At 36.2% G+C, this 15,515-nt stretch overlaps 1 protein-coding gene across 5 annotated transcripts in view; it reads right to left on the reverse strand.

Moving 5' to 3' along the window:
• LOC150100558 (FHF complex subunit HOOK-interacting protein 1B-like) overlaps positions 1–15,515 on the reverse strand; it is a 303,141-nt gene that overhangs the window by 92,276 nt on the left and 195,350 nt on the right. For all 5 annotated transcript variants that reach the window (XM_090401613.1, XM_090401614.1, XM_090401612.1 and 2 more), the window contains exon 10: positions 5,241–6,720. In XM_090401613.1, the coding sequence (XP_090257739.1) occupies positions 5,241–6,720 (1,480 nt within the window). The remainder of the gene's footprint in view (positions 1–5,240; positions 6,721–15,515) is intronic.

Below are 15,515 nucleotides of genomic sequence, written 5' to 3' on the forward strand. Positions count from 1 at the left end.
GACAGATATTTGGTTATAACAGCAAAACGTAACTGACACACCACAGCAGGTCAGGTTGCAAGTTGGCTCCATTCAAGCACGGGTACACAGATATCTCAATAATCTGCAGAAAGATATTTGCGACAAGTAGGCCTATTACATCTGAAGGCCTGTTAGCCCGTGTTCCTTTATCTACAGTTCACTGTAGAGCACATTTTCAGTGGTGTTGTATCCATAAAAATTTAACAAGACACTAATGAGTTAATGTACTCTTCACAGATGAGTCTTTCTGACACTTGATCTGGCATGAAATTGGTACTGCTTATCACTAAAATGCTCTTGAAAGGAATAGATACAGCGGTGCTGGGGCCATGGTGTAAGGAGGCATTATGCTCAATGAACACAGCGAGCTACAAGTGCTGGAAAAAAAGGATTATGACTGGTGAATGAGGCAGTTTGCCTCAAGAACTCCTCACTTGGTGCAAAGCATGGTGTGATGCGTGAGAACTGCAATGCAGTTTGGGTGGACATATTCCATACTGAAATGTACTTTTAATTCCTTAATTACATCCTTAAGAAATTTGTAACATTTGCCAAAGTTCTATTGCAATTTAATCCGTACGAAAATTATAACACATTTTTTGTGTAATATAATTTATTAGTATAGCAAAAAAATTATGTCCACATTTGGCTGTAGTCGTGAAATTTTTTCCTATATAGATAAAATGTAGTTTTTCATAGCTTTTGGACAGCAGTGTACATTAATGTATAAAAGAGTATGAACGCTAATAAGTAACGCACGCACATTCCAGAACTGAAATTCGTAAAAGGATGATCAAGGATGGTCCATAAAAGGATGAACACCATCCACCCTAAATGGCAAAATATGAGGAAAACAGAATTACAGAAGGAAGGGATGATTATTAAAAGAAGTTCTACACTGCCATCAAACAGGAAAAAAGACCGTAGAAAACAAAAAAAAAAAAACACCATCCACCCTAAATGGCAAAATATGAGGAAAACAGAATTACAGAAGGAAGGGATGATTATTAAAAGAAGTTCTACACTGCCATCAAACAGGAAAAAAGACCGTAGAAGACAAAAAAAAAAAAAAAATCTGAAATCAAGGAAAAACACATTGCCTATCCATGAAAGGGGAGAAAAAAAAAATCACTTGCAGCTTAAAACCAACCTGATTCTAACTTTAAATTATTAAGAAAATATAGCCAAAGATTAGCAAAGCAAGTGTTCTCTGTCAGGTTGGCAGCAGAGCGACCCAGAGGAAGACCAAGATATAGGTGGATTGATATGGTACATAGTGCCTTAGACGATAGAAATATAAGATCTGATAATGTTGGAGGAAAATTGTAGATAGGAAGTTGACTAATTTGGAGGAAAATTGTAGATAGGAAGTTGGTAATGATGTAATTTTTTTCATGTAGTGCTATCATATCCTCTACACCCCTTGAGAGTACATGGCAGGAATTTGATGATGATGATGAGAAAATATAGCCATGTTATCAAATCAAGTTGGAAGACTATGTTTGCAATTAATAAATTGCAGGTAAGTAACATTAGGCCACATAAATAAATGAATGAGCAAGTAGTTTGTTTGTTTTAGAGCTTCATTTGCTGATGACAAATGCACTGAGTCAACCATTAATAAATGTTAACCCATGGGGAAGACACAGGTTACATTATAAACAAGTCACAACATTATAGATAATATTGTGACTTGTCCCTATGCCTCTCAACCAGTGTATATAATTAATGTTTTATTTAAATGAGATTTTTCAAAAATATCTGATACAGAAAGAAATTAAAAGATAATTTCTTTCTGTATCAGATCAGAATAACAATGAAGAATCCACAACAAGAATAATATATTTTGGAAATGTACATTAGAAGGAAACTTTACAAATTTTACAATTTGTATAAAAAGTATGTCAGTTTATTCTTTCATAATCTGTGCTATAGAAACATACTGCTTTTGGTGTAATCATACAAGGAATTCAACAATACAGTTCAGAAATCATTAATTATAATTAAAAGATAAATTTAGTTATTAAAAAACTGTCAGTCATCAAATATCAACAACAGGTGACACACTGGTGTTCAGTAACTATAACAGTTAATTCATAAAATTAACTGTTATAGCATAATGGCAAGGAATGGTCTGCATCACAAGCCAGTTCATCTCATGACCGTAGAGACCAATATATATAATATTGATATAATTGAATATAATATTGTAATATATTATTGTAATAATATAATATTGAATGATATAAGCTTGGTAGTGACTTTATCTTGCTCCCTGACTATCATATATGAAAACCTGTGGAGAATTCATGACTAAACAAACACATGTAATAACAACAATAATAAGTTTTAATAAGTAAATATTTCATCCTAAGTATCTCAGGACATCATCAGTACAGTTAATTCAAACAATACTAGGAATAACATACAGTTAGGGCATATGATTACAATGGAATATGGAATCCCAATATGCGTGCAGTAGCTACAAGTGATTATTAGTGTCCAAAAATTCAGGGATCAAAGCATTTGATAAAACTAATATTAATCTACATAAAAAATACTTAATTTGTTAAATCGATCTAAGCAAAATACCAACAAATTACCGATCAAAAAATGGGTTGTCAACTTATTTAACCATCCACTAACAGAAGATGAATTAAATATTCTAGCAAGAGGTCATAAGTTTGCCATTTCACCTAAATACTTTCCATAATTAGATTTTATACACAACATTGAAAGAAACATCAGCAATCTTTCCAGTATTGAAGCCAACAGACTTCGTTTCGAAATAGCCAAAATAATCTATGATGCCAAACCTTCGGACTTAAATATCCCGCCATCAGAATTGAAAGCTTTTACCTCCTTGAAACATAATAAAAACATAATCATCACCAGAGCCAACAAGGGAAATACCACTGTAGTTCTAGATACCAATTCATATGACCGAAAAATGAATTTACTACTCCGAGATCGAAATACTTAAGCCAAAATTGATTATGATCCTACAAAAAGACAGCTCAAGAAACTGAACAAGTTACTTGATGAAACCACTTCCTTAGATAAAGAAACAATAAAAAACTCGGGACATACTATGCTAGACCTCCTAAAATATATGGTTTACCTAAGCTTCACAAGAATAACGTTCCACTCAGACTCGTTGTGGATTCTATTAGCAGTCCGACTAACAAGTTATCAAGATTTTTATCTAACCTTCTCTGTCCTCACATAGGCCACTCAGCCTCAATTAAAAATTCCACAGAGGTTTCATGCAAAAGTAAAAGACATTCAACTGTTGGAAACTGACATGCTAATTAGCTTCAACGTTGTCTCCCTCTTCACTAATATTCCCATAAGGAAATGGTAGACTTGTTAACTCAAAAATTTCTGTCTGATATTGTTGAATTATTGAAATTTGTTATTACATCCGGTTACTTCACTTGGAAAGAAAAAATTTACAAGCAAGAGGAAGGAACAGCAATGGGGTCTCCCTTATCACCAAACATAGCAAACCTGTTTCTAGAATATCTTGAAGAAAAAATTTCAAGTTTAAACCCAAATCAAAAATTTGGCTACGATATGTTGATGACGTCTTTGCTGTCTGGGGTCATTCTGAACAAGAACTACATCTGTTTCTATATAAAATAAACTTTCTTCATCCTTGCATCAAATTTACGCTAGAAAAAGAATCTCCACAGGGTATCTCCTTTCTGGATTTACATATCCAAAGAAAAGAAGATGGTTCCATCTCCACTTCTGTCTATCACAAGCCGACATTTTCAGGTCGCTACATTCAATTCTTCTGCTCATCATCCATCTCAAAAATTTGGCATCATTAAATCATTAGTAACCAGAGCACACAGATTCTACTCCTCTGAAGAATCTCTAAACCAAGAATTGGAAATAATCAAAAATACAGCCATACTAAATGGATACAATCTTAAAACAACTCAAAAAATCATCAGTCACTGCCCCACACATCAACCTAGACAAGAACAAGCCCATAGGATTCCCATAACTTATGTCAAAGGCATCTCTGAACGTCTTTCAAAAATTATGAAGAAATACAATCTTGCTACTATCTATAAACTTGTGTCCTAAAGACAAATTCTCACCTCTGATACTACCTGGCGTGTATGAGGTTTCATGTTCCTGTAAACTGTCTTACTATGGACAGACAGGTAGATCTGTTCATAAACACATTTTGGAACATCAAGACCATATCTGTCTTATCAAATTGCAGAAATCTGGCCTCGCTCAACATGGAGTTGAAAACCCAAACCATAGGATCCACTGGGAAAAGACCAAACTTCTACATAGATCTTTATATAAACATGAATGTTTATATAAAGAAAGTGCTAAAGCCCTACTTCACAGACCAAATCTAAACCGTAATAACGTTCTTGCTATTCCTAAAGTATGGGAAAATGTCATACATAATTATGTAATATAATTTTTATATATGTTATCTTATTTTAATGTAATCCCCCCCCCCTTCGATATATTTTAATTTAATTCTATTAACATGCTACTGCACGCATATTGGGATTCCATTGTAATCATGAGCCTTAACTTTATGTTATTCATAGTATTGTTTGAATTAACTGTACTAACAATGTCCTAAGATACTTTGGATGAAATATTTACTTATTAAAACAAATTACTGTGGTTATTACGTGTATTTTTTTCGTCATGATATTGACCATCAATTATGCGGCATTAACAAAACTATTCATAAAACACGATATTTATACATAGTGTTTTGTGAACAAGTTTCTGATATAACTCTTAATGCTGAGAAAATAGAAAATATGAGTTATAGAGAGTTTAGTTCTGTTTGGAGAAATATAGTAATTCACATACAGAATATGGCAGATAGAATATCCTGAGTTTTATTTTTGCCTACTCTATAATAACTGGAGTTTAGTGTGGAATATTAAAAGAAATGATGAACAGTGAATGATATTATCAAGAAAAAAGTATAAATTAAATGTAACAGGCAGTGTTCAGTGTACAGTTTAAGAGGAAATAAGTAAGAAACACAACTGCTCAATGACAGTGTGAATAAAAAAAAACCATAGTATATGAAAATCATCTCAGAATCTTCTACCTTACAACACATTACCAGAAATAATTCCTAATAGCTTATAAAGGACCACATATCCTTCATTACAACTTTAAGGACATTACCTCGGAAAGATATTTGAAATAATTTATCTTACCTGAAGTAACGAACGAACAGTAGGCTGAAAAACAAGTGTGTGATTCAGCAGAAATGAGCGAAGAAGAGGTTGTGGATAGCAAGCCAGTCGTGCTATTAGTCCAGTGAGTTGTAAATTAGTATATACATCATTTTGCATCATCATTTCCAATCTTGTGAGCAGAATACTTAGAAAAGGTCCTATATCTGGGCTTCCAAATGCCTCTGAACTACCAAGTCTTGAGGAACTATTATCATTTTTTATGCTTTTCTGGCAACTGCTAAGTAAGTAAGGCTGATGAGGGTGCTCATACCTAGATAAACCAGAAGAAGAATTTGTTTCAATGACATTTGAAAGTCTACTTTTAAACCTCTTCTCATTGTTACATTTGATATCTGCAGAATACAAGCAGTCATCACTTTTATCAAGTAAGGGAGATATGCTTCCTTTTGGTTCAAAAATGCCAGAATCATTAACATTTTTTGCACAAATTAAACAGGCATTACTATTTGGAATATTGCAGTTATGAAGAGAATGAGTTTCTTCTTTTACATCTGATGAAAAAGATTGCTCAGGATTGTTTTCATTATCTGAAATATCAGCTGACATTTCTGTAGAGTTTGAAACAGACCACAATGGCCTACCATTTAGTGCATGTTGATCTGAAAACTCACTATTGCTCTTTAATGAATTATGATTATTTTCTTCATCGTCTAAAAAAGTTAACTGAGTGTCCTTTGATTCATCTGAACCCTGAAAAATTAAATTATCTTCTACATTTTCTGAATGATTTTTGCCACTATTTATTTGATCTTGCTTTTTCATCTGCTGCATTCCACATACCAATGAATTCTGTGTATTTATTAATGAAACTGAATCTTCTTTCCAGGATTGTAACACAGCTGTTCTCTTCAAAGAAAATTCCAGTGGTAAAGTTTTTTTCTTTTCAGCAGAAGATAAGGCAACACCATTACATATCACAGTTGGAATATCAGGAGCAAGAACTGATTTACATAATCTATCCTCTTTACGAATATCTGGAGCTGGATTAATACCATCATAAAGTGCTGACCAACATTTACATGCCTGTGTACATGACTTAATATTATTGTGAGCTTCATTAAGATACCGTAGATAATTAGTTTGCAAATTATCATGTCTAATTAGTGATGAAGGCACATTTTTATTGGAAAACAAATTAGCAACCACAGCTTCATAATCACCAAAAGTAAAACTAGTAGTTGATGATGAACGACTGTGACCTTTGAGACGCAAACTACCTCCTCGAGATTGTCTGTCTCCAGTGAGAGTACTGTACAATTCACCAAGTCCAGATGTGTTGACTGAATTATTATATACAACTGATTGGGTAGAAAATCTATTTAGAAAACAGCATGAGGGAATCAGTGAGAGGAATTTATCTGCTGTGTGACTATACAAATCGCTGTCTCTTACTCGGCTTCTCTGGCTTACCATGACATGAGAACATGGTATTAGATATCTGAAACATATGAATGAAAAACCAGTTATATAGGACTATTAAAATAAAACTACTTAGAAGGCCCATTAAAGAAGGGCTGAATAATTTTAAATATTTTTTTTTATCTACACCTATAATTTTCACAATGCATAGCTAAGAATAATATTACAGCTAAGAAATTAATATTGTAGATTACAATTATAAACAGTTTTTGTTAAGTGTTTTACTAAAAATTTATTTTATTGTAATGTTTTATGTATATTTACCTCATGTTTAATTATTATTCACTGGTTATTTATGGAAATAAAAAAATACATAATTTCAACATATAGCACAGAATAAATTATCTATAGCAGGTGCAATTTAATATGATTTGCATAAACAAAACTCAAAATACAATTATTTCTACACTGTTTAAAAACAAGTACAGATATGCTCAAGCCAAAAAACAAGAAATATTTAAATTTAAAAACTATTTAAAATACTAATGACCAGTAATTAAATCACTATATTTTGAAAACACTTAATACACTACCGAAAAGTTAAAATCAAGTGTTTCCCCATCTCTTCACAGCCATTATTATTATTGTCCAAGAGTTCTTGGACAAGATCTACTAAGCTGGCTTTCATATTCTCTAAACCTTTTTCTAGTAATAAATTTACGGAATTCAAATTATAAGACTCACCTGTATTTTTTTTTGTCTGTACAGTTCATCGTACGATTCTGACTCTGGTGTAATCGGTTCTGCCGTGAGTGGCGGCAATTCTTTGTTCTCTCTACAGTATAGGTTAGGCATTTGGCATTGGATTTGTGTTGCCATGTTATTTCTGAAATTCTGGAACATGTAAAGTGAAGATTCCTAAGGCATTTTCTGCAGGTTATATGATTTCCATCAGACAATAAATCCTTCAGGCACTTGTTGCACTTCATGACTCACCTTTCTTCCCTTGAGCAACTATAAAGGTGGCGAAGTCCTTTGTTCTTTGCTGCACGGCGGTATCACTGCTTCCATTTTTTATAGTTTTAAAGTGGTTCTAACTCCTGTTTTTAATTTAAAAGTGTCATAAAGTAATTCTACTTGACACACTAAAGACAGTGATATAAAATTCACCAAAACCGGCCAAGTGGAATCCAAATTTTGAGTGTGATGAAAATTGAACAGAGTTTACCGTGGTCACCAACGAGCAAAGAAAGTCGCCATCTTTACAGTTGCTCAAGGGATGAAAGGTGAATCGTGAAGTGCAACAAGTGCCTGAAGGATTCATCATCCGACGGAAATCACATAACCTGCAGGAAATGCCTTAGGAATCTTCACTTCCCATGTTCTGGAATTTCAGAAACAACATGGCAATGCAAATCCAATGCCAAACTAAAGGAATGGAAGTGCCTATACTGCAGAGAGAACAAAGAAATGCCGCCACCCACAGAGCAACCGATTACACCGGAGGAAGAATCGGACAATGAACTGAAGAGACAAAATAAATACAGGTGTCTTAGAATTTGAATTCCGTAAATTTGTTACTAGAAAAAGGTTTAGAGAATATAAAAGCCAACTTAGTAGATCTTGTCCAAGAACTCTTTGATAAACAGAATGAACAAATAGCAAAAAAAATTAGCAAATATGAAGAGTTTGTTAAATATAATAATTCAACAGTTGAAGAAGTCTTACAAACTATAAAAGACATTAAAATCAGCATTAACATACTAATTGACAGGCAACACAAATTGATGAAAGACATATCCAAACCCCATCAAGAACTTAATTCCCTAAAATTACAATACAAACTTTTGAATCATCAACATGAAGATCTTGTCATAAATGGTCTTCCAGAAACTGCATCCATAGAAAATCTCAGAGACATAGTTTTAAAGTTAGGCTATACAATTGACATCCTCCTACAGCATAATAATATTCAGACCATAAATCGGATTCCCAGGAAGAACAAAATACAAAGCTTGCCACGACCTGCACCAGTCATAGTTAGTCTGACAAGCAAGTCCACAAGAGACAATCTCATAAAAGCCAGCAGACTCAAAAAACAGATTGCCAACAACTTAACCACATTGCAAGACAATACACAAATCTTTCTATCTGAGTATTTAACACTATTCAATCAGAATCTGTTGTACCAAGCAAGAAAAGCAAAAACAGAAAAAAATTATAAATTTTTGTGGACCAGAGACGGCAAGATATTCTTGAGAAAGTCACAAACTTCAAAATCAATACAAATAAAAAGCTTGGAAGACATAGATAGGCTGCCAAGAGAGAGAAAAGACTCCAAATTAGTTCAAAAAGACCTCAACACAACAAAAATGAACGTGAACCATCAGACAGATGTAATTACACCAGAATACATCAACAATTGAATAATATAAGCACGTAAACACAAGAAAGATATTTAATTAACCAAATATTTCGGTCTGGAAATAGCAGAACATCTTCAGTGGCACTACAAGAACAGTTTAAAAATAAAATAAAATAAATTAAAAAAAAATAATAAAATAAAAATATATACAAGGTGGAATACTAACAATAGATCATTTAAAAATAGAACAAGCCACGTGATGTTATATCACTAAGTATTAAAGGGAATATTTTTAAGCAGAGACATGATTGAAATAAAGATATTAATTAATAATATTAAATAACATAAAATTAATATGAATTAATAAGTTATCCTGATTAGACTTTGCCAGATTTTTGATATATATATATATACAGTCATTCCGATTCAGGTTAGGACGATGGAGTAAGGCCTCTACGCTTTCTTTGAATAAATGTTCAAATTTATAACGGGATCTATGTAAGAGGCGAGTTTTTGACCAAAGGATATTGTAGTTAGTTTCAATCCTGTGCTGAGCCAATCCAGATTTTTCAGGTTTGTTTTGATGAATGGAGGATTGATATACTTGGATTCTTTTTTCAAGAGAAAACGTCCAGTTTGTTCAAAATAGGAAAGATCCTATTCTGGATCTTTCCTATTTTGATTAGTTTCCTATGATTAGTATTACACCTTGTATATTTATTTTATTTTATTTTATTTTTAAACTGTTCTTGTAGTGCCACTGAAGATGGTCTGCTATTTCCAGACTGAAATATTTGGTTAATTGGGGTTATTTGGTTATTGAGGTGCTTAAGGGTCAAAGCTGTATAACTGAGAGCAGACCTCCACATAGCCTTTAAAGGAATGCGGAGAACCAACCAGGGCTTCTGATCTAATGTCCAATCCTCACCTTCTCGTGGTGCACCCTGTTGGGTATCTACTTGGATACCGAACGAATGAGGATGGGCTACAATTTGGGATTTAGCCGACCAAATTGTATTCTTATTGGTTAAACCAAAATAAAAAATGATGGTACAACATGACAAAATTTCATGCCGGCTGGGGCGTCGCCCGGTTAAACAAGTTGTTTTCGCCAGGGAACCAGGGCGAACAGCGATGAGTAAGCTACTGGAACAAATCTGAAAACAAACCCCAACTCAACATCACCAGAGTTAAAGATCGGTACTATCAACATAAGAAGCCTGAATGGCAAAGAAATGGAGCTAGCTGAGGAATTAGATAAGTACCAGATCGACATAATAGGGATGACTGAAACAAAAAAGACCAAAACTGGTGAGATCTTTCTGAGCAATAAATAGAAAATATTACATTCAGGCAATGACAATCAAGGAAAAGAAGGAGTAGCCATAGTATTCAACACAAAATACGAGGCTAATCTTCTTGAATGGCAGTCAGTCTCAAGTAGAGTCTTCTTCTCCTTCTTCTGCATTCTCCCACTTAAGTGGGGTCACTGTTTATTATGAGTCTCCTCCACACCTTCCTGTCTTGGGCTGTCACCACATCCAAGTTCTTCATCTTCAAGTCCTCTTCTACCAGCTCCCTCCATCTCTTCTTTGGCCGCCCATGCTTCCGCCTTCCTTGCAGATCCATCTGCATGACCCTTCTTCCCACATATTCGTCCTCCCTCCTCATCACATGACCAAACCATCTCAACCTTGCCTCCTGTATTTTCGCTCCTAAGTTCGTAACTTTCACTGTTCCCCTGACATAGTCATTTCTCAGACAATCCTTTCTGGTCACACCGCACATCCACCTAAGCATTCTCATCTCTGCTACTTCCATCCTGCTAATGTTATTTTTCCTCAGGGCCACAGTTTCTATAGCATATGTCATAGCTGGCCTCACTACTGTCCTATAAATTTTGCCTTTCAGATTGATCGGCACCCTCTTATCACATAACACTCCAGCCATCTCCCTCCAGTTTCTCCAACCTGCTTGTATCCTGCATCCCACTTCCTTCTCACCTCCTCCATCTTCTTCCACTGTCAAACCTAAGCATCTAAAGTCTCTCACCTTCCTGATGACATTTCCTTCCAGCTCCAGGTCTGTCTCCTGGCCACCGCCCACTGCGCAACACATATACTCTGTCTTACTTCTGCTCAGTCTCATACCTCTCTCTTCCAGTACTTTTCTCCATCTTTCCAGTTTAGTTTCCGCTTCTTCTCTTGAATCTACACACAGCAAGATGTCATCTGCATACAACATTGTCCAAGGTGCAGCTTCTCTCACCTCCTCTGTTACCACCTCCATCACAATATTAAACAGAAACGGACTTAATGCTGACCCTTGATGCAAGCCAACTGTTACTTGAAAACTTTCTGTCTGTCCCAAACAGGTCCGAACACTTGTCTTCACATTTCTGTACATTTCCTGCACCAACCTGACATACTTCTCCGGCACCTTCTTCTCCCTCAGACACCTCCAGACTTCTTGCCTTGGCACTCTATCGTATGCTTTCTCCAGATCAATAAATACCAGATGTAGCTCCCTTTGTTTCTCTCGATATTTTTCCATCATCTGTCGTAACCCAAAGATAGCATCTGTTGTTGATCTACCAGGCATGAAGCCAAATTGTTCCTTTGCAATCTCCACCTCCTCCCTCAATCTACCATCAAGAACCCTTTCTAGGATCTTCATTGTGTGGGACATCAACTTTATTCCTCTGTAATTTTTACAGTCTTGTGCATCCCCTTTACCCTTGTAGATGGGAACAAGAGTACTCTCCCTCCATTCCTCGGGTATATTTTCCTGTTGGCAAACTTTCATGAACAGGTCCCACAGCAGGTCAATACCCTCTTCCCCCAGTGCCTTCCATGCCTCCACTGGAATTCTGTCTGGGCCCACCGCTTTTCCATTCCTCATCCTCTTCATGGCCTCCATCACTTCCATTCTACTGATGTTCTGCACCATCCCCTCAGAAGGCTGCCCATCTCCTCTGTGAGTCCTTGCATTTTCCTCATTCAGAAGTCCCTCAAAGTATATTTTCCATCTGTTTCTTATGTCCACATCCCTCCATAATACTCTTCATTCAGCATCTTTGATCTGCCTCACATGTAAGATGTCCTTAGCTGCTTTATTTCTACATTTCGCTAGTTGGTACATTTTTCTCTGTCCTTCCTTTGTTTCTAATTGATCATACAGATCTTGATATGCCATGGCCTTCGCCTGTGCCACAACTCTCTTGGCTTCTTGCTTTCTCTCTTTGTACACCTCTCTGTCCTCTTCCACTCTTGACTCATCCCACTTCTGCTTTGCCTTCCTCTTAGCTGTCACTGCCACTTGTACATCATTATTCCACCACCAACCCTCCTTCTGCTCTCTAATCTTTCCAGATGTCTCACCAAGCACCTCGATTGCACAGCTCAGGATTACTTTTGAATTATGTTTCCACCAATCTTGTACACTTTCCAGTCCATCTGAAATCCTGTCTAACACTCTCACCCTAAAATGATTCCTCACACTCTCTTCTTTTAAGCGAAACCACTTAATTGTCTTCATCCCATGGCAACCAGAAGTTCTTTTCTTCGATCTTAATTTAAAGTCTGCGCACAGCAGTCGGTGTTGTTGTGCTACTTGATCTGTTGGAATTACCTTACAATTTGTCACAACCTTAAGATGTTTTCTTCTAGTCAAAATGTAGTCAATTTGTGAGCTGTTGTTACCACTTCTAAATGTTATCAAATGTTCTTCCCTCTTGAAGTAAAACGAGTTCACAATTGCCAGATCAAACGCTACTGCAAAGTCCACAACCCTCTCTCCTTTTTGGTTCATCATTCCCACTCCGTGGCCACCATGCACCCTTTCACAGTCTCTATTCTGTCTTCCTATGTGCCCGTTCAAGTCTCCTCCGACAATCACCATCTCATTTTCTTCCAATTCCCTCATTCCTTCATCTAACACGTTCCAGAACTCATCTTTTTCCTCTGCTGTACAACCAACTTGCGGGGCATATACACATAATACGACCACCCGCTCTTCTCCAACACCCAATTTCATTCGCATGATCCTGTCGTTCCTTCTAACCATGTCCAGTACTTCGCCCTTCATTCTGCCACACACCACAATTCCTACACCATTTCTTCCCTCGTTATTCGCTCCAGAGTAGAACAATTTATATCCATCTCCCAGTTCCTTTGCCTTTCCCCCTTTCCACCTTGTCTCCTGCACACATAAAATGTCCAACTTACTCTTCCTCATCATGTCTGCCACCTCTCTTCCCCTTCCAGTCATGCTTCCAACATTCAGTGTTCCCACTCGCAACATCCTCTCCACCTGCTGGGCTCGCTTCTTTAACCGCACCCGCCCTTGATGCGGTAGCCCTCGTCCACTTCTCACAGCTGTAGGGCGATGTAGCTGCACGTCGCTTAAGGGGTACGCCCTAGCCCTTATATCATTTTCTCTTTGACTCATAATCATAGTTTGAGTTGGCACTGTAGAGTCTCAAGTACAGTAATGTGGACAAATATGAGAATGGGGAACTGGACAATGAGACTTATTTGTGCCTATGGTCCCACAGAAGGTTCCACTAAGGTAGAAGTGGAGATATTTTTTGACGCTTTAGAAAAAGCAACTGACACAATGAAAAAGGAAAAGTTGGTCCTTGTTGGGATCTAAATAGCAGAGTAGGAAATGATTGTGAGACATACAAAAATATTTTGGGAAAATTTGGAGAAAAGAGAAAAGCTAATAATAATGGCAAATATCTGTTGGATTTCTGCTCAGGACATGGACTGGTTATTACTAACACCATGTTCCAACATAAAAATGTGCACAAATTCACATGGAGAGAAGAGGAAAGGAATAAGAAAAGTCTCATTGAGTATGTTATTGTTGATAGTGATGTTTTCTCCCTGGTGCAGGACACCAGAGTGTACAGAGGATTTGATATTGGAAGTGATCACTATTTAGTCTTGAGCAGGATAAAATTGAATTTCATATTGAAAAGAAAAACATGTAAGAAAGTTTTAAAGCGAATAAAAGTTGAGCAGCTCTCAGATGTGACCTGTAGACTAAAATACACAAAGATTATTGAAGAAAAAATGAAAGAGTTTGAGAAAAGGAATCGAACCTTGGAGATTCAGTGACAAACTCTGAAGAAAACATTGATTGATTCTGCCAGAGAGGCATGTGGTGAGGTTGTCTGCAAGGATGAAAAAATCAGAACTCCCTGGTGGACACAGGAAGTTAAAAAGTTAAAGAGGCAGTGAAGGAAAAGAAGAAAGCATTTCAAAAGTTCCTGTCAAATAAGTCAGCTTGTGTTCTTAGAGAATATAGAGACAAATGCAAGAATGCTAAACACCGTGTAAAACTAGCTAAATAAAAGTCATGGGAGGACTGGCAAGAATATAGAAAATAAATATCAAGAATGTGGCAAAACATTTTGGAGGTTGTTGAAGAAGTTTAGGAATGGAGGAAAGAGTGCTGTAAAAGGAGTTAGAGATGATAAAGGTGACATGAAAACGGTAGAAAAAGATATCCTTGAAGTATTGAGTAATTACTTTGAAAAACTGCTAAATGAAACAAGTAGTGATGACAGCAAAGTGGTAAAAAACACTGACCAGGCATGCAGTCAGGAATACATATCCATACTTGAAGTAGAAAAAGCCATCAAAGGCTTGAAATGTGGAAAGGCAGCTGGAGTAGATGATATTCGACCAGAAATTCTGAAATATGGTGGTATAAGAGTCTTACAGTGGCTGCACTGCATAGTTCAGAAAGCCTGGACAGAGGGACGAATTCCCGATGATTGGAGTAGAGCTCTCTTTTATACCACTCCACCTGATGTTGGTATTGCCTTTGCTCATGTTAGACTTTTCTGTGGCTGGCTGCGATCATGAAAATCCTTGTTCTTCAGCTTCCAATGAACAGCTTTGGTGTTAGTGAGATTGTAGAGGCATTTTAGAACTAAGCAAGCATTTCAATTGAGGATAGGTGTTTTTTGCTCAATGTGCTTCACAATAACATTAATTAAGAGTTGATTGGGGCAGCTGTACCAGGGCAGAAATTGCACAAACTCAGTTGTAAAGGTGGCATTATATGATAGTGACATGTCAAAAAGTCACTGAACTCTTCAATACAGCTCATATTACTACATATTTCCACATCCAAGCCATCTCGGCCTGCAAGCTCTCATTTCATCAGTAAGCAGTGGATATCTATAGATAGTAGAGTTCATGATGATCATGACGATTGTGTTATCTATTACATGTCCACAGGCTTATGATTTATTTTCAGAGATCTTCACGGCTTTTTCACCTTGGTTAATTATGCTTCAGGTTTCTGCTCCAGATAAAATAACAGACCTAATGATTGTCTTGTGTACATCTAACTCTGCTTGAAATAATTTTGGAGGATAATAAATGATCTAGTGAATGATAAGATCTACTAGAGGCATGTATTTTAGTTTGTATTTCCATTACTCGTTTTATTATTTTGAGAATGCAATGTTCCAAGATATTTGAAGGAAGTGG

Source organism: Typopeltis vanoorti, chromosome 12 (genome assembly GCF_054136105.1).
Source record: "Typopeltis vanoorti isolate ZY-2024b chromosome 12, IOZ_Tvanoo_1.0, whole genome shotgun sequence".
Taxonomy (NCBI): domain Eukaryota; kingdom Metazoa; phylum Arthropoda; class Arachnida; order Uropygi; family Thelyphonidae; genus Typopeltis; species Typopeltis vanoorti.